Source organism: Polyodon spathula, chromosome 7 (genome assembly GCF_017654505.1).
Source record: "Polyodon spathula isolate WHYD16114869_AA chromosome 7, ASM1765450v1, whole genome shotgun sequence".
NCBI classification, from domain to species: domain Eukaryota; kingdom Metazoa; phylum Chordata; class Actinopteri; order Acipenseriformes; family Polyodontidae; genus Polyodon; species Polyodon spathula.
This window is the reverse complement of record NC_054540.1, coordinates 18,734,590-18,750,150: the sequence shown is the minus strand read 5'-3', so window position 1 is coordinate 18,750,150 and position 15,561 is coordinate 18,734,590. Positions and strand designations below refer to the sequence as shown.

General features: G+C 35.8%; 1 protein-coding gene across 1 annotated transcript in view; it reads right to left on the bottom strand.

The window, feature by feature from the left end:
* Nucleotides 1–15,561, bottom strand: part of LOC121319021 (cadherin-like and PC-esterase domain-containing protein 1) — a 74,411-nt gene that overhangs the window by 53,183 nt on the left and 5,667 nt on the right. The window contains exons 2-6 of the mRNA XM_041256250.1: nt 13,690–13,876; nt 5,766–5,850; nt 3,315–3,474; nt 2,015–2,157; nt 1,501–1,573 (exon numbers count right to left, since the gene is read on the bottom strand). Of these exons, the coding sequence (XP_041112184.1) occupies nt 1,501–1,573; nt 2,015–2,157; nt 3,315–3,474; nt 5,766–5,850; nt 13,690–13,876 (648 nt within the window). The remainder of the gene's footprint in view (nt 1–1,500; nt 1,574–2,014; nt 2,158–3,314; nt 3,475–5,765; nt 5,851–13,689; nt 13,877–15,561) is intronic.

The window sequence follows — 15,561 nt, the reverse complement described above, 5'->3', positions numbered from 1 at the left end:
ACAATAAAATAATTACTAATTGAATGCATATTCCACTCTCTTAAGTGTCTGGTGATATAGATCAAAACTATTGATTTTGCTAGCATAATATTTATATTGGCTATGCAATTGCCTTTGATCACACAGTACAAAAAAATAGTAATAATTACTAATGTTATCTATTTTTGAAAATATTTACATCTATCAGCTGATACTGCTAAGAAAAATATATCATGAAAGTTCTAAGCCCAGACCAGTTTAATACTGGCATTCTGAATGGTCGATTACAAAGAACTGCACTGCTCAATCAAAGTTCTGGGCACTATCAATCTTCTATAGAGAATATACCATAGTCACAGTTATTATAGACATTAATAAATAGCTTTCTCACATTCTTTAAAATAGCCTGTAATACATTCTTAATAATAAAGCACGTAGATGCCAGTTGTTTCAACATATGAAGTTAGGTTTATTGAGATATTTCTGCAGTGCAAAGTCTGCAAAACCTTTTTCTAATAGAAAAATAAGATAATATGAGCTCTACATTAACAATCTGGGTTTAATCACAACTGTGTACATTTAAAAATACTGAAGATGTGGCACAAAAAACATAATTGTGCTCCATATCTGATGATATCCAGTTTAAAATAATCCTGCCAATTAAAGTATAAGAAGAGCAAACTTGTAAAAAAAGAACAAAGCAATGACCAGCACTGTAACCAATCAAAAATATGTCAGGAATGTTAAGGGAGGGATCCGGTCAAATGCTTACATTATAATCCATCTGCTAGATATTAGATTTGGTAAGGGTTCCGTGCTGTACAGTAATGTATTGTTTAGAACTGTGGATGATTGTTTAAAATGATAGCTAATGTTCACCTTGTTAATAAGGATGCCCTTCTCAAATGACCTCTCCCCGGATCCCAAGAAGAGGGAGGTAGGGGTTACCGTGGATATTTTATTTACACAAGCAAAGTGTGATATACCGTATTAACAGAGATAGTAGGAAACAAAAATATCATGATATTTAGTAGGAAACAAATATATTGATTCCTGATCAACTTATGGAGAGAACATCTTTCTACCTCCCAGTGATCTTCTCTCACTAGCTCTTGGAGTCCTTATTTTGGAGTTTTCAATATTACAATTATTTGTAGTAAATTGCAAATATTGTAACAGGACGGATGATGGGTAAAAGAGCTAGGCTTGTCTGCATTGGCAGTTTTAGAGCTTTTAACCTCATCTCACTGACTGGGCAGAACTGTTCCCCTCACAATTAAAGCAATTTGTTTAATTTTAATGGGATTTAATTTAGCACACCCCAAATGCATTTTGTTGTAAAATAACAATTGCTTTGTCTTTTTTTCCCTCTACTCTGGACTAAAGAGGAATAGAATTCCTGCCACCTTGTGGTCATATGTTGTAACTTTAATTGAAAGAAAGAGAGCAAACATTCAATATTTGAACAATTAAATAACCCTAAAAGCAGCGTTAAACATGTCCAATGTTATAAAGACTTACCTTAAGAAATGTGGGGACTAAGGAAGAATTAAACCCAAGGGTGAAGGTCAGCAGCTGAAAACATAATCTACATCTGGAAAAAAAGTTACAAAGCAACACATTATTACAAACATTATTATCTCCGCTTTCCAGTCTAAATCCTATGTGATGCACTTATATGTGATGCACCCAAGTGTAAATTTTAAACACATTACCAAGTAGTATAACTCAGGAATGTGTTGCTTCATTTTGAGTTGCATACCGCTTTGAACTTTTCCAGTGTACACTAATACTCAGTTAGGAGGATTTCCTTGATAGTTCACAGTAGTTTACAGCAGCAGTTCTAATACAACTTTGAAAGACCGCTGTCAGCTATAGGCAATCAATGTCAGTAGATGAAATACGCTTACAAAGGCAGGGTATTAACCTTTGACCTGCTGAACCATAGGCATTCGTGCTGCCAAGTGAGTTGCCAGTAACCTGACTGTTAAGGATGACATTGCCTATGTAAATAAGACTGAGTCCCAGCACTAACCTCTTCAACATCTTTGGTCCCGTGGTTGACGTTTCACTCGATATATCTGCTGCCATTAACAGCTTGCCTAAGGTCTCCTTCACGTTTTCCAAAGCCTGCAGTGAGGCTTCTGTTCCACGGTATTTCTCAAAAAACGTATGCAGCTGTTAAAGATTTCACACCTTGTTAGTTCCAGAAATAACGTTCTGTAATTAAAAATTAAAAAGAGTAGCCTGATACTATCAGTTAGTCTCAGAGATTAACAGAGATTAAGTGCTGACCAAAGTAAAGACTGTACTTAATATGAAGGAAATTATGTTAGCTCTAATCACATTATTGGTTGATAACACTACTTAAAAAAAATCATGCTGTATGGCACTATTCAAGGAGGCCACAAGGGACTTTGTGACCTCAGCTACTTGGACTTGAAAGCAATGTTCTCCAATTTGGGGTTTTGAAAATGACACACATGAAAATGTGATATCGGTAACTTTCAGTTAGGAATTCCAGTTGTTTTGTTTATTATAATTTAGTTTTATTTAATCTACCAAGCTACTGGCATGGGAATTTTATCTGACTGCTATTATGGAAGTAACCGAGTACAGTAAACTGGTCATTTTGTTATGCAATGCATTTTTGTTAATCATTGCATTTTGTTTTGCTTTTAACCTCCTTAATGAATGAATAAATAATTAAAAAAAAACAAATTCTGACATAATCTCTGAGTTTTTGTTCATGAGTGCGGGCATCCAAAATGCTACCAGTTTATTGATTCCTGTGAGGTCGACGCACCTGATTTGTAGAGCTTGAGAACAGGTTTACACTCTAAATTAAGTGCAAGGCTATACTGCACAATGCATTAGCAATGACAACAAACTTGGTGCACATTTACTGAGCTTTTGCTCAGTTGATAATGTTGCGCCGCAGAACCACATTAGCAGGGCATAATACACACTCCATTGTACGTGTCATAGCAATATATTTTTCAACATAACCCAGACTGTATTTTTTTTTCCCATCATAAAAATGTGTTTATAAAATGTGTAAACACTGAAGTGTTCATGAACCCTATGGGCCTCTGAAAAGTCTTCTGTTTGAGCAGTAACCTGCAGTAAAACTAGTTCAGATAAAACACAGCAACAGTGGAATAATATAGATCTATCTATCTATCTATCTATCTATCTATCTATCTATCTATCTATCTATCTATCTATCTATAACTAGAATTCTGTGAGTACAGTAAACATGCTGTAAGTATTAAAATGTTAAACATTACTCGCCATCTGCTTTTTGTTCGCACTTGGCTATGAGGCTAATGTACCTTTGTTGCATAGCTGTTTTTAACAAGGCCACTCTTAACCAGTCCAGTTGAATGAAGGAATGCTGTCAGAGGTGTTACGGATGTAACAAGCACATACACTTTGATGATGGCAGAAACACTGTGTCCCATTATAGGTCTCAGAGGAGCATTTGTCTGGAACCTGGAATGGTGAGATACAAAACAAATGATGTGGTCTGGCCAGGCGCCTGCGGGCTTGCCTGTTAGCTGCCCGGGAGCTGCGTTGTCCTCTGACTCTGTAGCTCCTGGGAGACTGCATGGTGAATCCGCAGTGTGTAAAGAAGCGGTCTGCTGACGGCACACGTTTCAGAGGACAGCGTGTGTTCGTCTTCGCCGTTCCCGAGTAAGCGCAGGGGTGGTAGCGGTGAACTGAGCCTAAATAATAATTGGCCCGTTCAAATTGGGAGAAAATAAAAAATATTTGGCAATGACTAAATTAAAAAAAATTGAAATTTGTTGGCATTATTGTCTTGTTATATGACATGTAGGTAAAAGGTGCTCTATCATAATGAGATTTTTGCTTCTAAATACACATTACAATTTATGTGACACACTCATACATCTCATATGCAGTTTTAACCACCCAGCTGCCACACCTGTTAAAATTTGCCATGCGTGGCAGAACGCCATGCACAGAGTTTGAAGTGTCTGCAAAACAGCACACAATATTTTCTCGTTCTAAAGTAATCTCAGTGACATAATATACTCTGTAAAACAGTGTAGTTCTGTTTCTTGATGGTAGATGGCAGAATTGCCTAAGAAATGAGCTTATCATTGAAACAGACACATCCCATGTCAACAATGCAGAGCGGTTTTTTTTTTTTTTTTTTTCCTGTTCTCGACTGACACTACAAGCTGTGTTGAGAAAACCTTGCCAGGAATGGTACTGGTCAAAACGCATTGCATATCATACACCAATGTTTGCTAAAGTGATGAGACAGAAATCGGTTCTGCTGGTGAAATACAGTGCCTATAGAAAGTCTACACCCCCTTTCAAAATGTTCACCTTTTGTTGCCTTATAGCCTGGAATTAAAATGCATTTAATAGTCTATTTTTTTATCTCTACACATCCTACCCCACAACTACCAAGTGAAAAGAATATTCAAAAAATCTAGAAATCTAGAAAATTAATTAAAAATAAAAACTGAAATAGCTTGGTTGGATAAGTATACACCCCCCTTGTAATAGCAATCCTAAATTAGCTCAGGTGTAACCAATCACCTTCAAAATCACACATCAAGTGAAGTGCTTGTTTCTCATCAATAGGGACTGGGGCACTTGTCAGGATAGAAGGGAAAATGAATGGAGCAAAGTACAGGGAAAGTCCTTGAGGAAAACCCGCTGCAAGAATGGTGAAACTGGGACGGAAGTTCACCTTTCACCATGACAACGACCCAAAGCACACAGCCTAAGCTACACTGGAGTGGCTAAGGAACAAAAAGGTAAATGTCCTTGAGTGGCCCAGTCACAGCCCCGACCTAAATCCAACCGAAAATTTGTGGCATGACTTGAAGATTGCTCCCCAAGGAACTTGACAGAGCTTGAACAGTTTTGTAAAGAAGAATGGTCAAATATTGCCAAATCTAGGTGTACCAAGTTGGTAGAGACCTATCCCAACAAACTCACAGCTGTAATTGCTGCCAAAGGTGCTTCCACCAAGTATTAACTCAGGGGGGTGGAGACTTATCCAATTATGATCTTTTAGTTTTGTATTTTTAATATATAATTTTTTTCTCAATAAAAACTTTTTTCCCCTTAACAGTAGAGTATGGTGTGTAGATAAGTGGAAAATAATCCTCACTTAAATGCATGAAACTCTGAGGCACTGACACAACAAAATGTGAAAAAAGTTCAAGGGGGTGTAGACTTTCTATAGGCACTGTACCTGCACTTACAGGTACTGACGCATGCAACAGCAATACACTCTCAGTGTGCATGTGGCTCTCATGTTGTTAATTATACAATTATACCCTTACAAAAATAAATGGCAGTACTAATGCAGTTGTACTGCAGTAGAATGCAGTGACAATGAGAAGTATGCAGTATACATGCATTTACAGTAGTACTGCAGTACTTGAGAAAATCAATGGGCACCTGGGTGGTTAAGGGTAAACCATTAAAGCATGTACTGTAATTGTCTTCGACCCAGAGTTCATTACAAACAGTCTTAAGATATATCCAAATATGGAAACATTTTGACAACATTCCCAGCGGGAAGTTGTACAGGAATGAACTCATTAAGTTTTTACAGGTAGTCTAAGGCTAATACTGGTTTTTGATTATGTTTTGTTTACATTACATAAACAAGTGAATCCACTAAGGTGGTAGTAAACAGACAGCAAAGGATTTATTTTTCTCTTAGCTGAGCACGTCTGAGTCGATTGCATTGTTGACGCTTAAAATAAAGGCTGCTTTCATTAGTAAATGCTGACCTCCCAGCCTTGGCAGCCCTGCTGGTATCTGCTGGGTGAACATTGTGATTACCGCAAGCAGAGGAAGCAACTGGAATCTGCAGCTCTGAAACACAATGGAAATAAATACACATCTCACATTTATCATCCAAAACATGACCCCCCCCCCCCTTTCCTGGATGCCTCCAACAACACATGTTTATTTTTTTAATAAATAAATAAACAAACATGTGAGGTCACTTTTGTTCCTCATTGCCAGCACACCAACTAAGATAAAGCATCATACCTTTGGTTTTTACTTCGACGCAATACAAAGTAGACTGCTTTTGCCCACTGACTGGCATTGCAGTTTATTATGCTTTCAGAATACCATAATAATAATAAAAGACATTCACAGCGCTTTCAATTTGCATTACAGATACTTGTATGCTGAAATGATCTTTTAACATTAGCAGGCTTTGGCAACTCCTTCTAAACTTGGCATTTTGTAAACCTTCAAAGCATATAAAATTTTACATGCCAGTCTTTTGTTTTTATTCTTGAACCCACAAGAACAGTATCATTAAAATTATCTCTTGACCTTGATTTGATAGAAAACTACTATCTATCAAGCATATACATGCTATTCTAAAAATGTGCTCCAACAATTATAAACACAGAATGAACTGTAAAGCTTTCTAGTGCTCTGCCAGGGTTTTATTTATTTTTCTGTAAAACAGATTATTAAAGACACTTGTTTAATTAATAAAGTGATTATACCACCACAACAAGTATGCATTAAACACAGCATGACGGGTTGGTGCCTAGGGATGTGATTACTGAGCTGTATAGAACAAGTGAGTTCCTGCAGCTCGCCTAGGGACAGCTTTGGCAGCAGAAGAGGTTATTATTGAGCTGTGTGAAATTAGACGAGATGGGCATCTCTGTTCAAATATTGCCATTATATTGCATAGGTAAATATAATGTAGAAAAAAAAATCATTAATTTACAGGGGCTTGAAATTAATATATATGTTAAAATAATAAGTAAAATAAAAAATATCTAATTTTGAAACAAAACACTTTTTTTATTTCTTCTAAGAATAAAACTGGGTCTAACTTTGCACTTGAACTCAGAAACAATAGAAGTTCTGCACAGGTAGAGCAGGATGTAATACTGGATTTTCAGCCAGGGTTCAGGGTTCATTTTTTGGGATAAGATCCAAAATGAACAGTACAAGAGCGAAATCCCAGAGAATTAAGCGAGGATCAGGAAAACTCAACTTCCATTAGTCTAAAATCCTGGAAAAATATGTTTAATTTACAGTGCATTCATGGACCTGGACGACATTGCTTTCACTGTATTACCTACTGAAGGGTTAGTCCCTTTTTATCTCCAAAATCTAATCAGCACACATTTAGAAGAAGGGTAATCGCTCTATAAAATGTGAACGAAATGTATTCAGTTCTTTTTGTGCAAACTGCCTAGATGTTTTCTAAACAACCATGTTGCGTAGGTCAAAGTCAAGATCACACTATAAATCTCCCTTTGGAGCTTGTTATACCTTCCCAGTTTCTAGTCAATAACTCAGTCCAGAGATAAAGTGACACTGAATGCATCAGAATCAATCTGGCTTTTCTTTTCTTTAAACCTTTCTTGTACTGAGTGCTGCTTTCCTGTTGCTTGCTGTCTCTCCTACTAAGTTTTTTTTTTAAAAGAAACTTATCAAATAAATGTGTGACAGCATAATGTAACCTTTTGAACTTTAAAATGGCATGAAACACACTTGGCATATGAAACAGGGTGGAGGCATTCACGGTTCAGAGCTTTCAACCTGATCTCATCTCACCTCACCTGTAGGGGGCAGATTGCGTAAAGGCAGTGTGTCACACAGCACTGCTCATTACACATACAAACTGAGGTCAAATAAAATGTGAAAAGGCATCGGACATTTAACACACATCTGTATAAAGTTGTTAAGCAAGTTTGCCTTTCGTTACCAAAGTGAAAAAAAAAGAAAGTAACACCATTTACGAACCATCTGTTTACAGTACAATATTTGAAGTGTTCATAATTACCTGCCAATCTGTCAAGAAGGTGACATACTCCATCATTACCAAAGAATGCTTGTTTAATCCAAGGAATGGTGTTTACCTAAAGAAAACATGCATTGCAAATGAGATTAACAAGTAAAACATATATCACACCCCTAGTATGAAGAGGATATCCTTTTGGTCAACATCATATTGTGCCCTGCTCATTATTCCAAAGGTTTTATTTAAAACGGCAGCATGGTACTGAATGTTACTATTTTCATTTAAAAAAAAAAAATGTAAAATACCAAAATGTACTGAATAAATAACTTTGTACTGCACAGATCTAGTGATAGATTGTATATATCTTATGATTCTTGTCATTTTGTTTCAGGGATTGTAGTGTAGCTTTACTACATTAGAAACACTGCACAACACTGCTATATTCAGGAATTTTATTTCAAAACAGAAAGAAAAAACGCCATGCCTACAGCTGGTCCCTGTCATGAACGGCTCTTAGTTTTGACATATTCTGCCCAGCAGTTTATCCCAGACTGTAGTGCTGATGTTTCAGCCATGCTTCCATCTAGCATGTGTGTCTTTGATGTTTTTATAGCGACTGAACACCAGGGGGCGGACGCTTATTTTACTGTGTAATTTACTCTGATGTCATCTGTTGGCCAGATTTTAAAAATGCCCCTATTTAGAATGCCATGGCTCTCCTGTCATACATATTTAAGAAAATAGAATGCACACTTCTGTATTCCTTGTGTGTATCTAGTGCCTATAAAGTATTTTTGAAGTATTTTGGGTGTTTAAATGCTGCTAGTAAAAAAAAAAAAAAAATTTAATCAGGTATAAAACAAAATGTCCACGGCCATGTTAACAAATCTGTGTATTCAATACAAACAACAAAAAGCAGATTTTTATTTTTTTTCCAAATCAGTCAACACTGCATATTCTTATTGAAACCATGTTGTACAAAGGACTTATTTTAGGACAAAATCTACTGCTGGTTAAAAAAGTAATGATTTGTGACTGGAGGTCAGAAAAGGTGTCAGAGGATGTCACTGTCAGAGACATAGTACTTCTTATTGTGCTAATCCAATGCTACAGGCTCAATTCTATTTAAGGTTTCTCGTGTCAATTAGCATTTTGTTCTGTCCTTTACAGACATGCATGTTTTGTTTGTGTTAAGCTTCATTCTTTTATGTATGTCTGTGAATCTCTATTCAACAGATTAAACGTTTAAAACATCTGAGTCAGTGTAGTTTTCAAATTGCAATGCACCAAGACATAAAACTTAAAACATCTGAGTCAATATGGTTTTCAAATTGCAATGCACCAAGGCATAAAACTTAAAACATCTGAGTCAATATGGTTTTCAAATTGTAATGCACCAAGGCATAAAACTTAAAACATCTGAGTCAATATGGTTTTCAAATTGCAATGCACCAAGACATAAAACTGAGCATTTCTGGTGAAGCATTTAGTAACACAACCATTTTAGTTTATCATTGAAACCCTTGAAGCTTTACAATCCTGCTTTTATGAAAAGAAATGCAGCATTTTGATTTTCAAAAGTGTGAAACAGGAACATTGGGAGCTATGTTATAGTTTTAATAAGTAACTGATGAATAATACATTCTAGTGATTAAATGACAGAATGCACATTTGGCACGTTCAGTCAAATTTAAACCATGTGGATTATATATCAGTATATAAAGACTTTAAAGTAATATAAAGGAAAGGTGTCATTAACTAAATGCAGAAAGCTATCATAATGGTCATTAACAATTCATATGTCTCAGTATTCAAGTCAATGAGAATGTGACATGGGGCTTAAATCCAACTACTGTTCAACGGCTCAGATATCTAGGCAACTCTATCACTGAAGGGTTTTGTTACTTTCTTTAAGGCAAGGCAATAAAAAAAAGCTATTTGAATTCAGAGGGACTGGGAGGTGATAAGGTGAATATGGCAGGATACTCCTTTGGAGTATGAATACAAATTAAATTATACTTTTAAAAATATAGATTATATATATTTATTTTATATAGTGCCTTTCATAGTGGATCACCATCACAAAGCGCTTTACAGAGGTAGGCTGTGAACTGTGTATTACTGTTGATTTTATGGACAATGACACCTGTGCCTTCTGCCAGTTCTGTTGCCACTTCAGCATGTCTTCTTTCTGTTCCTTAAGTAACCTTGTGTTAACTGAGTCAGCTGGTTAATCTTTGTTAGCCAAAGGTACACAACTCTGAGGCCTATTATAGTCTTCATATTGCCATTTGATGCATCAAAAATCGCATTTGAAATTCTGAATTTATGTTTGTGGGAGATTAGAGTAAGCCAATGTTTTAGAATGTATTTTCTTACCTTCTGATGAGGTTTTAGCATGTCAAAGTCTTTGCCTTTAGGACAGTTTCTTCCAGAACTTTGTAAGCAAATCAGGATATCCCAGGTAACCACGTTATCTATAGGAGGAATTAAATGAACATACATTTAAAACATACAGCATGACATGCATTGACAAAGACTTGTTATTTAAACAAATGTTTCTTATGGGTCTTAATAAAGTTATATAAAACATATAATAAACTACTTATAACATGAAGTCACATTGCCAGCTCCCCTCTGAGACAAGATCATATGTTACAGTTTTTCAGAATGTAAATAAGACAGCAAACATAACAATAAGAATGTGAGTCTGTGTGTATCTTCATTACAATGTAAACTATGCATTAACTGGATATGGAAGACAGCTGTATGAAAGAGTGGTTGAGGGCTACCTCTCTCATCCAGGTTCAAATGGCTGAAATGCCCTTTGTTTTTGTTTTGTTTTTTTTGTAGCCCAATGACAGCCTTCAGAATGTTCCTGTTTACTGTGCGTTTATACAATGCATTTAACATGAATGACCCTGTTTTGTTTTGCTTTATCTGTGTTACCATTCTTGTCTATACTTATATTTTTATTTAAGGAGACATTTTTAAGAACTCCCTTGTTTAATATACAGTAAACAGGCTACTGTTTGTATCTGCATAATGAAACTAGTCTGTAAAACTCAATCTCCACCTATTTGTCTGCATACCTATTTGTCTGGTGGATTTCTGCCGCTCGGCCTACTATCCCCACACAAAGGTAAAAAAAATAACAAAACAAAACAAACAAAAAAAACATTTAAAATTCATTAACAGCACTCCGTTGAAGGGTTAACACCTGCCTGACCCACAGTAAAAGCATAGCAAAAATGTAATAAAGCATAGTGAAAGCATGATAAAGCATAGGTCAACATGATAAAGTACCTTAATAAAACATGGCAAACATTGATAAGCTATTGTAAATACATAGTATAACCACGGGAAAAGCAGGGGAAAGCTGCAAAATGACCATGTAAATTTACGATGGTAAACGTTTATACGGGTACTGCACATTACGTAATTCCATCTATCAGTTGGAGAGACCTAGAGAGACTTTTTTACCAGCCCACATGACCTACCTTTCAGCAAGCGAGAACAACAGATAAAAATAAAACAAACTAAATTAAACATAACTGGCGCTTTCTCCATAGCTTCAGACTCATGGAAATATATATTTTTCTCAGAAACTGTAAGAGTAACTCTAAGATAATTCTGAATATTTTGGAGAAAGAGATACAACAGCAGGGATTTATTATAATAATACATATATTAAGTGCTGATCTTGTAACCCCTGAAAATGTATTTTTTCATTTTAAAAACTGGTCCCGGAAAAAAAAAAAAAAAAATGATTACATTCCTCCCGTAAGTCTTACAAACACTCAAAGGCAGTGAGACAATTGTATGACACATCTGGTGGCTTTTCTACTAGAGCCACCAAAGGAAACACCTTTGTTTCTTTGGAACAGAAACCAGACATCTTCTTGTGCAGTTGTGTAATAAAAGCAATGGAATGAATGTAAGGTTCCTCAGAAATCCTCAGAAATACTATACATTAATGAACAGAGTACCACACCAGCATTGTTGAAGTATTGTGCTGACAGTGCTTATGAAGTTCAAAGAATAAACACATTTGTGTAAGATTTTAGCACTACCAAGATATAAAACAAGGATCAGTATGGATTCACCATACATAATGTTGGAATAGACACAAACAACAGGCAATTCTGGTAACTGACTGTGGCTATAGCTGTAACAATAAATGATGTGGTTATTCACATTCAACTTAAAGTGGGGGGCTTTGTTTATACTGGGAATGGAATCCTTTTGAAACAAGCACACGTGTTGTCCACTTTGAAATGTTTCTTTTCCCTCAGGGAGGGTACATGATGATATACCTTTCAAAGGCAAATTGAGAGGGGGAGTTTGAAAGGGGCACACAAAGACATGCTGCTGGCACTGTAAAACAAAATATATAGCCAGACATTTTTTATTCCCACGTCAGTGATAAACTCCAGTTAAGGGCCTCAGATATATAGTTACAAAACTAAATGGACAGTCTTTGACAGGTATACAGGTCCATTCCATTTAACAGATTATAACAGATATATGACTAGTAAATCTGGCGACATCTTGCTTACCAAAGCCATCCTTTTAACATGTAGCTTTTTAGAAAAAGAACTGTCATACACAATACCAACCTACAAAACTGGCAAAATGTTAATTTCCAGAATTTATACTATTATAAGTAGCTTTTCAAATTCATTCTATTTAGGCAAGAAAATGAACATGTAGAACTAACTTTTTATTAAGATTGTTACAATTCAATTCATATTTTTTTCTAGATCTGCAGCTCCACTAATTGGTTAATTTAAGTCAACCCTAAAAGAAATGGCTAATTCTCTCTATAAAGCTATAAACACAACTTACAAGAACTATGCTGCTAATTGAGACAAACAAGGAACTGAAATAATAAACCATAGTGAGAAGGTAATACATCTGGGCAATAAATGTCTGGCCTAAGTGGGTAAAGCTGAGAAGAAATAATTTTAGAAGACGCTGGAATTGTTTCTAAATACGGCCTGGTAAACAGCAATAGTAATATTGTGTAACTGATTAAAGCACAGCTGGAGAACCATTTTAACCTAATATATTTCATTTACTATTCATTCAGGAGCCAGATATACAGTATGCATTTTCGGGAGTTCAGTACCTGTTGAAAAAAGCATAACGTTCACAACCTAACCAGGACTGTCTTGCTCTAAAATCACAGATTGGTTTAAACTAAATAAATAAATCTGTGTGTTGTTAGAAAAATCCTCCTCTGGAAAAGTTGATCACAATAGGCACTGCCAGTTATTAGAAGGTGGTTAATTTATGAAAAACTGAAGGGCAGGGCCTATGACATTCACAGCTGTGCCACCACCTATACGACGAGAACACAAGCTGTCTGTTAAATTCTAAACTCATGTTTGAAAATAAACTGATTCTTCTTCTATAAAAAAATTATAAAATGTATCAATATAACACAGTGCTAATTATGTATGTGTAGAAATCTGCTATGCAGCAGCACATGTAATTTTGGAATCTGAAATGTTACCTTGCAAATGCTTTTATTACATTTTTATATTGTGACTGTGAACTCTGATGTTTCAAGTCACAGACCATATATATATTTATACCAACATAGCTTTAGGCAAGCAGAAGTAAGGTCCAGTCAACACCATTAGTTAAACTCATATTAAGCTACTGTTCTGAGCCTCAAATACCCAACAACAACAGTATTGTTCTACTAGTACTGTGTTGGTAGTATTAGTTTTAGTAGGAAGCAATTTCTACGAGTCTTTAAAAATTATGACTTTCTTATTAAAGCAAAGAGCGTTATAAACAGTCCCCTTTTCATTTTAGCGAAAATATCTTGACCGCTTGCTTGTTTTTTCATATTAATTTGCGATACAAATATCTACCATTCTAGTTATAATCCACACCCAGTAAAATCTTTATTTTCTTACTTTGCTCATTGGTTTCTTGTTTGAAGTTGTGGCTCTTCTCAGCAAATCTCGATACACTGACCAAATACCCATGCTGTGCAAAGACACGTCGATAGAGCTGGATCTCTGTTTCACTTGTTGAGTGCTGCCCAGGTAACAGAACTGCTTTCCTCAGGACTCCAGCCTGAGTACTGTGAAAATATTCAGCCTGGTCAGAGGAGAGAGAAACCAATGTTGTTAGGAGAGTGTTCTAAGTGGATACAATCTAGGAAATGGATGTTTTTATAATCCACGTTTTAACTGTCTAAGATCCTGGATTTTATTAAAAGAAACAGTCAGCTATGTTCTGTTTCCACACTGAGTCGGACTCCAACCAAATGGGCTTGGCAACAGGTTGCTGTTGCTATGCTGTGAATTGACCAACTCACTGTGGAGTTTGTTCATCAAAAAAACTATACATTATAGCAGAATAACAGAAGTTGAAATCTCAATGAAAGTCAATGGCCAGAGATATATGAATGAATAAAAAGATCATACTACTTGGTCTGCTTGAAACACCACCACACTGGCTGTTTTAAGAGGTAGGCAATTTGTCCTTTCCTTTACTGTATTCAGGTCACAATTTTAGAATGCATATTGACCCAGGTTTGTCATGTTTTACATTCATTCTTGTCGAGCTGTCAAGTAACATTAATGGGCATTTTTCTCCACTCAGAAAAAAAAAAAAACTTGCTATTGAAATTTCCCAACACTCTCTGACCCCATCCAAAACACACAAAAAAGGTATCTAAGTTCTCAATGGAAAAACAACCATAATGGAATTACTTGATATAGCTCAATAAAGAGACTGCATGCAAGGGTGATCTTGAAGGTTCAGATAAACCACTTGCAACTCAATATCTTGTTCCCCCATAGAATCATTTCCTTTCATGTTCCCTGTACAAGTTTTACAGGGTCATGATGTCTGTTGCTATCCATACTGGCAGGAGCACCGAAAAAGCAAACTGCAATTTGAAACATTTATTGCTGCTGTCTCTCTGGCTGTACATCTATTGCAAACTTTGTGCGAGTGAACCATTCAGGTTCTGCAGTATATTATTTTAACGGCCGACAAAGTTGCAGGAAATTCAGGAATTTTTCTTGTGTACGGATGGTATACATCATTTTATTGGATTCTGTCATTCAATGCACATTCATGGCACATTCCAACCAAACTTTAAATATGGATATGTGTAACATAACCAATATGCTGAAATATAATACTCCAAATGTATTCAATAAATAAATTCTGAATTTCATTTCACGTTTCGTGATACTTTCTGGATGTAATTTATAGAAAGAAAGGCAAGCAACCAGATAACATTTAAAATATAGTAAGCATGTCAGAACAGTAATGGAATCACAACCCTCTATGTAATCACACTCTGTTAGAATAGCAGAGTCTATTATCATCCTGAACTTTGCTTGCCCTGTGTGATCATTCCTGTGTACTTGTGGCATGCGAAGGCAGCTAATTTGTTTACATTTTGTGTTATTTATATAATTCAATGCCTTAAATGTATAGAACAGCAATGTAGACAATGCATTAACTATATCCTTGACTATTACTGTGACATTCCTAAATCCGGATGCTTACAAAACATGTCATGACCTGGCAGCCCGACAGTTCAGTGAGCACACTGACAAAGTTCAGAGAATCTTTTGCTGATGGAAAACAGCTGCAAGTGTACCATGACTATTACATTGTAGTTCACCTCTCCAAAGACAGGATTGACAATAGCTTTGGTGAGCAAAATATGCTTAGCTTGTAGAAAACACCCTACAGGACTAATGCTGTTTGATCTATATTTTATAAGTGGTAACAAACACAATATGGGATAATTTCATACAGAT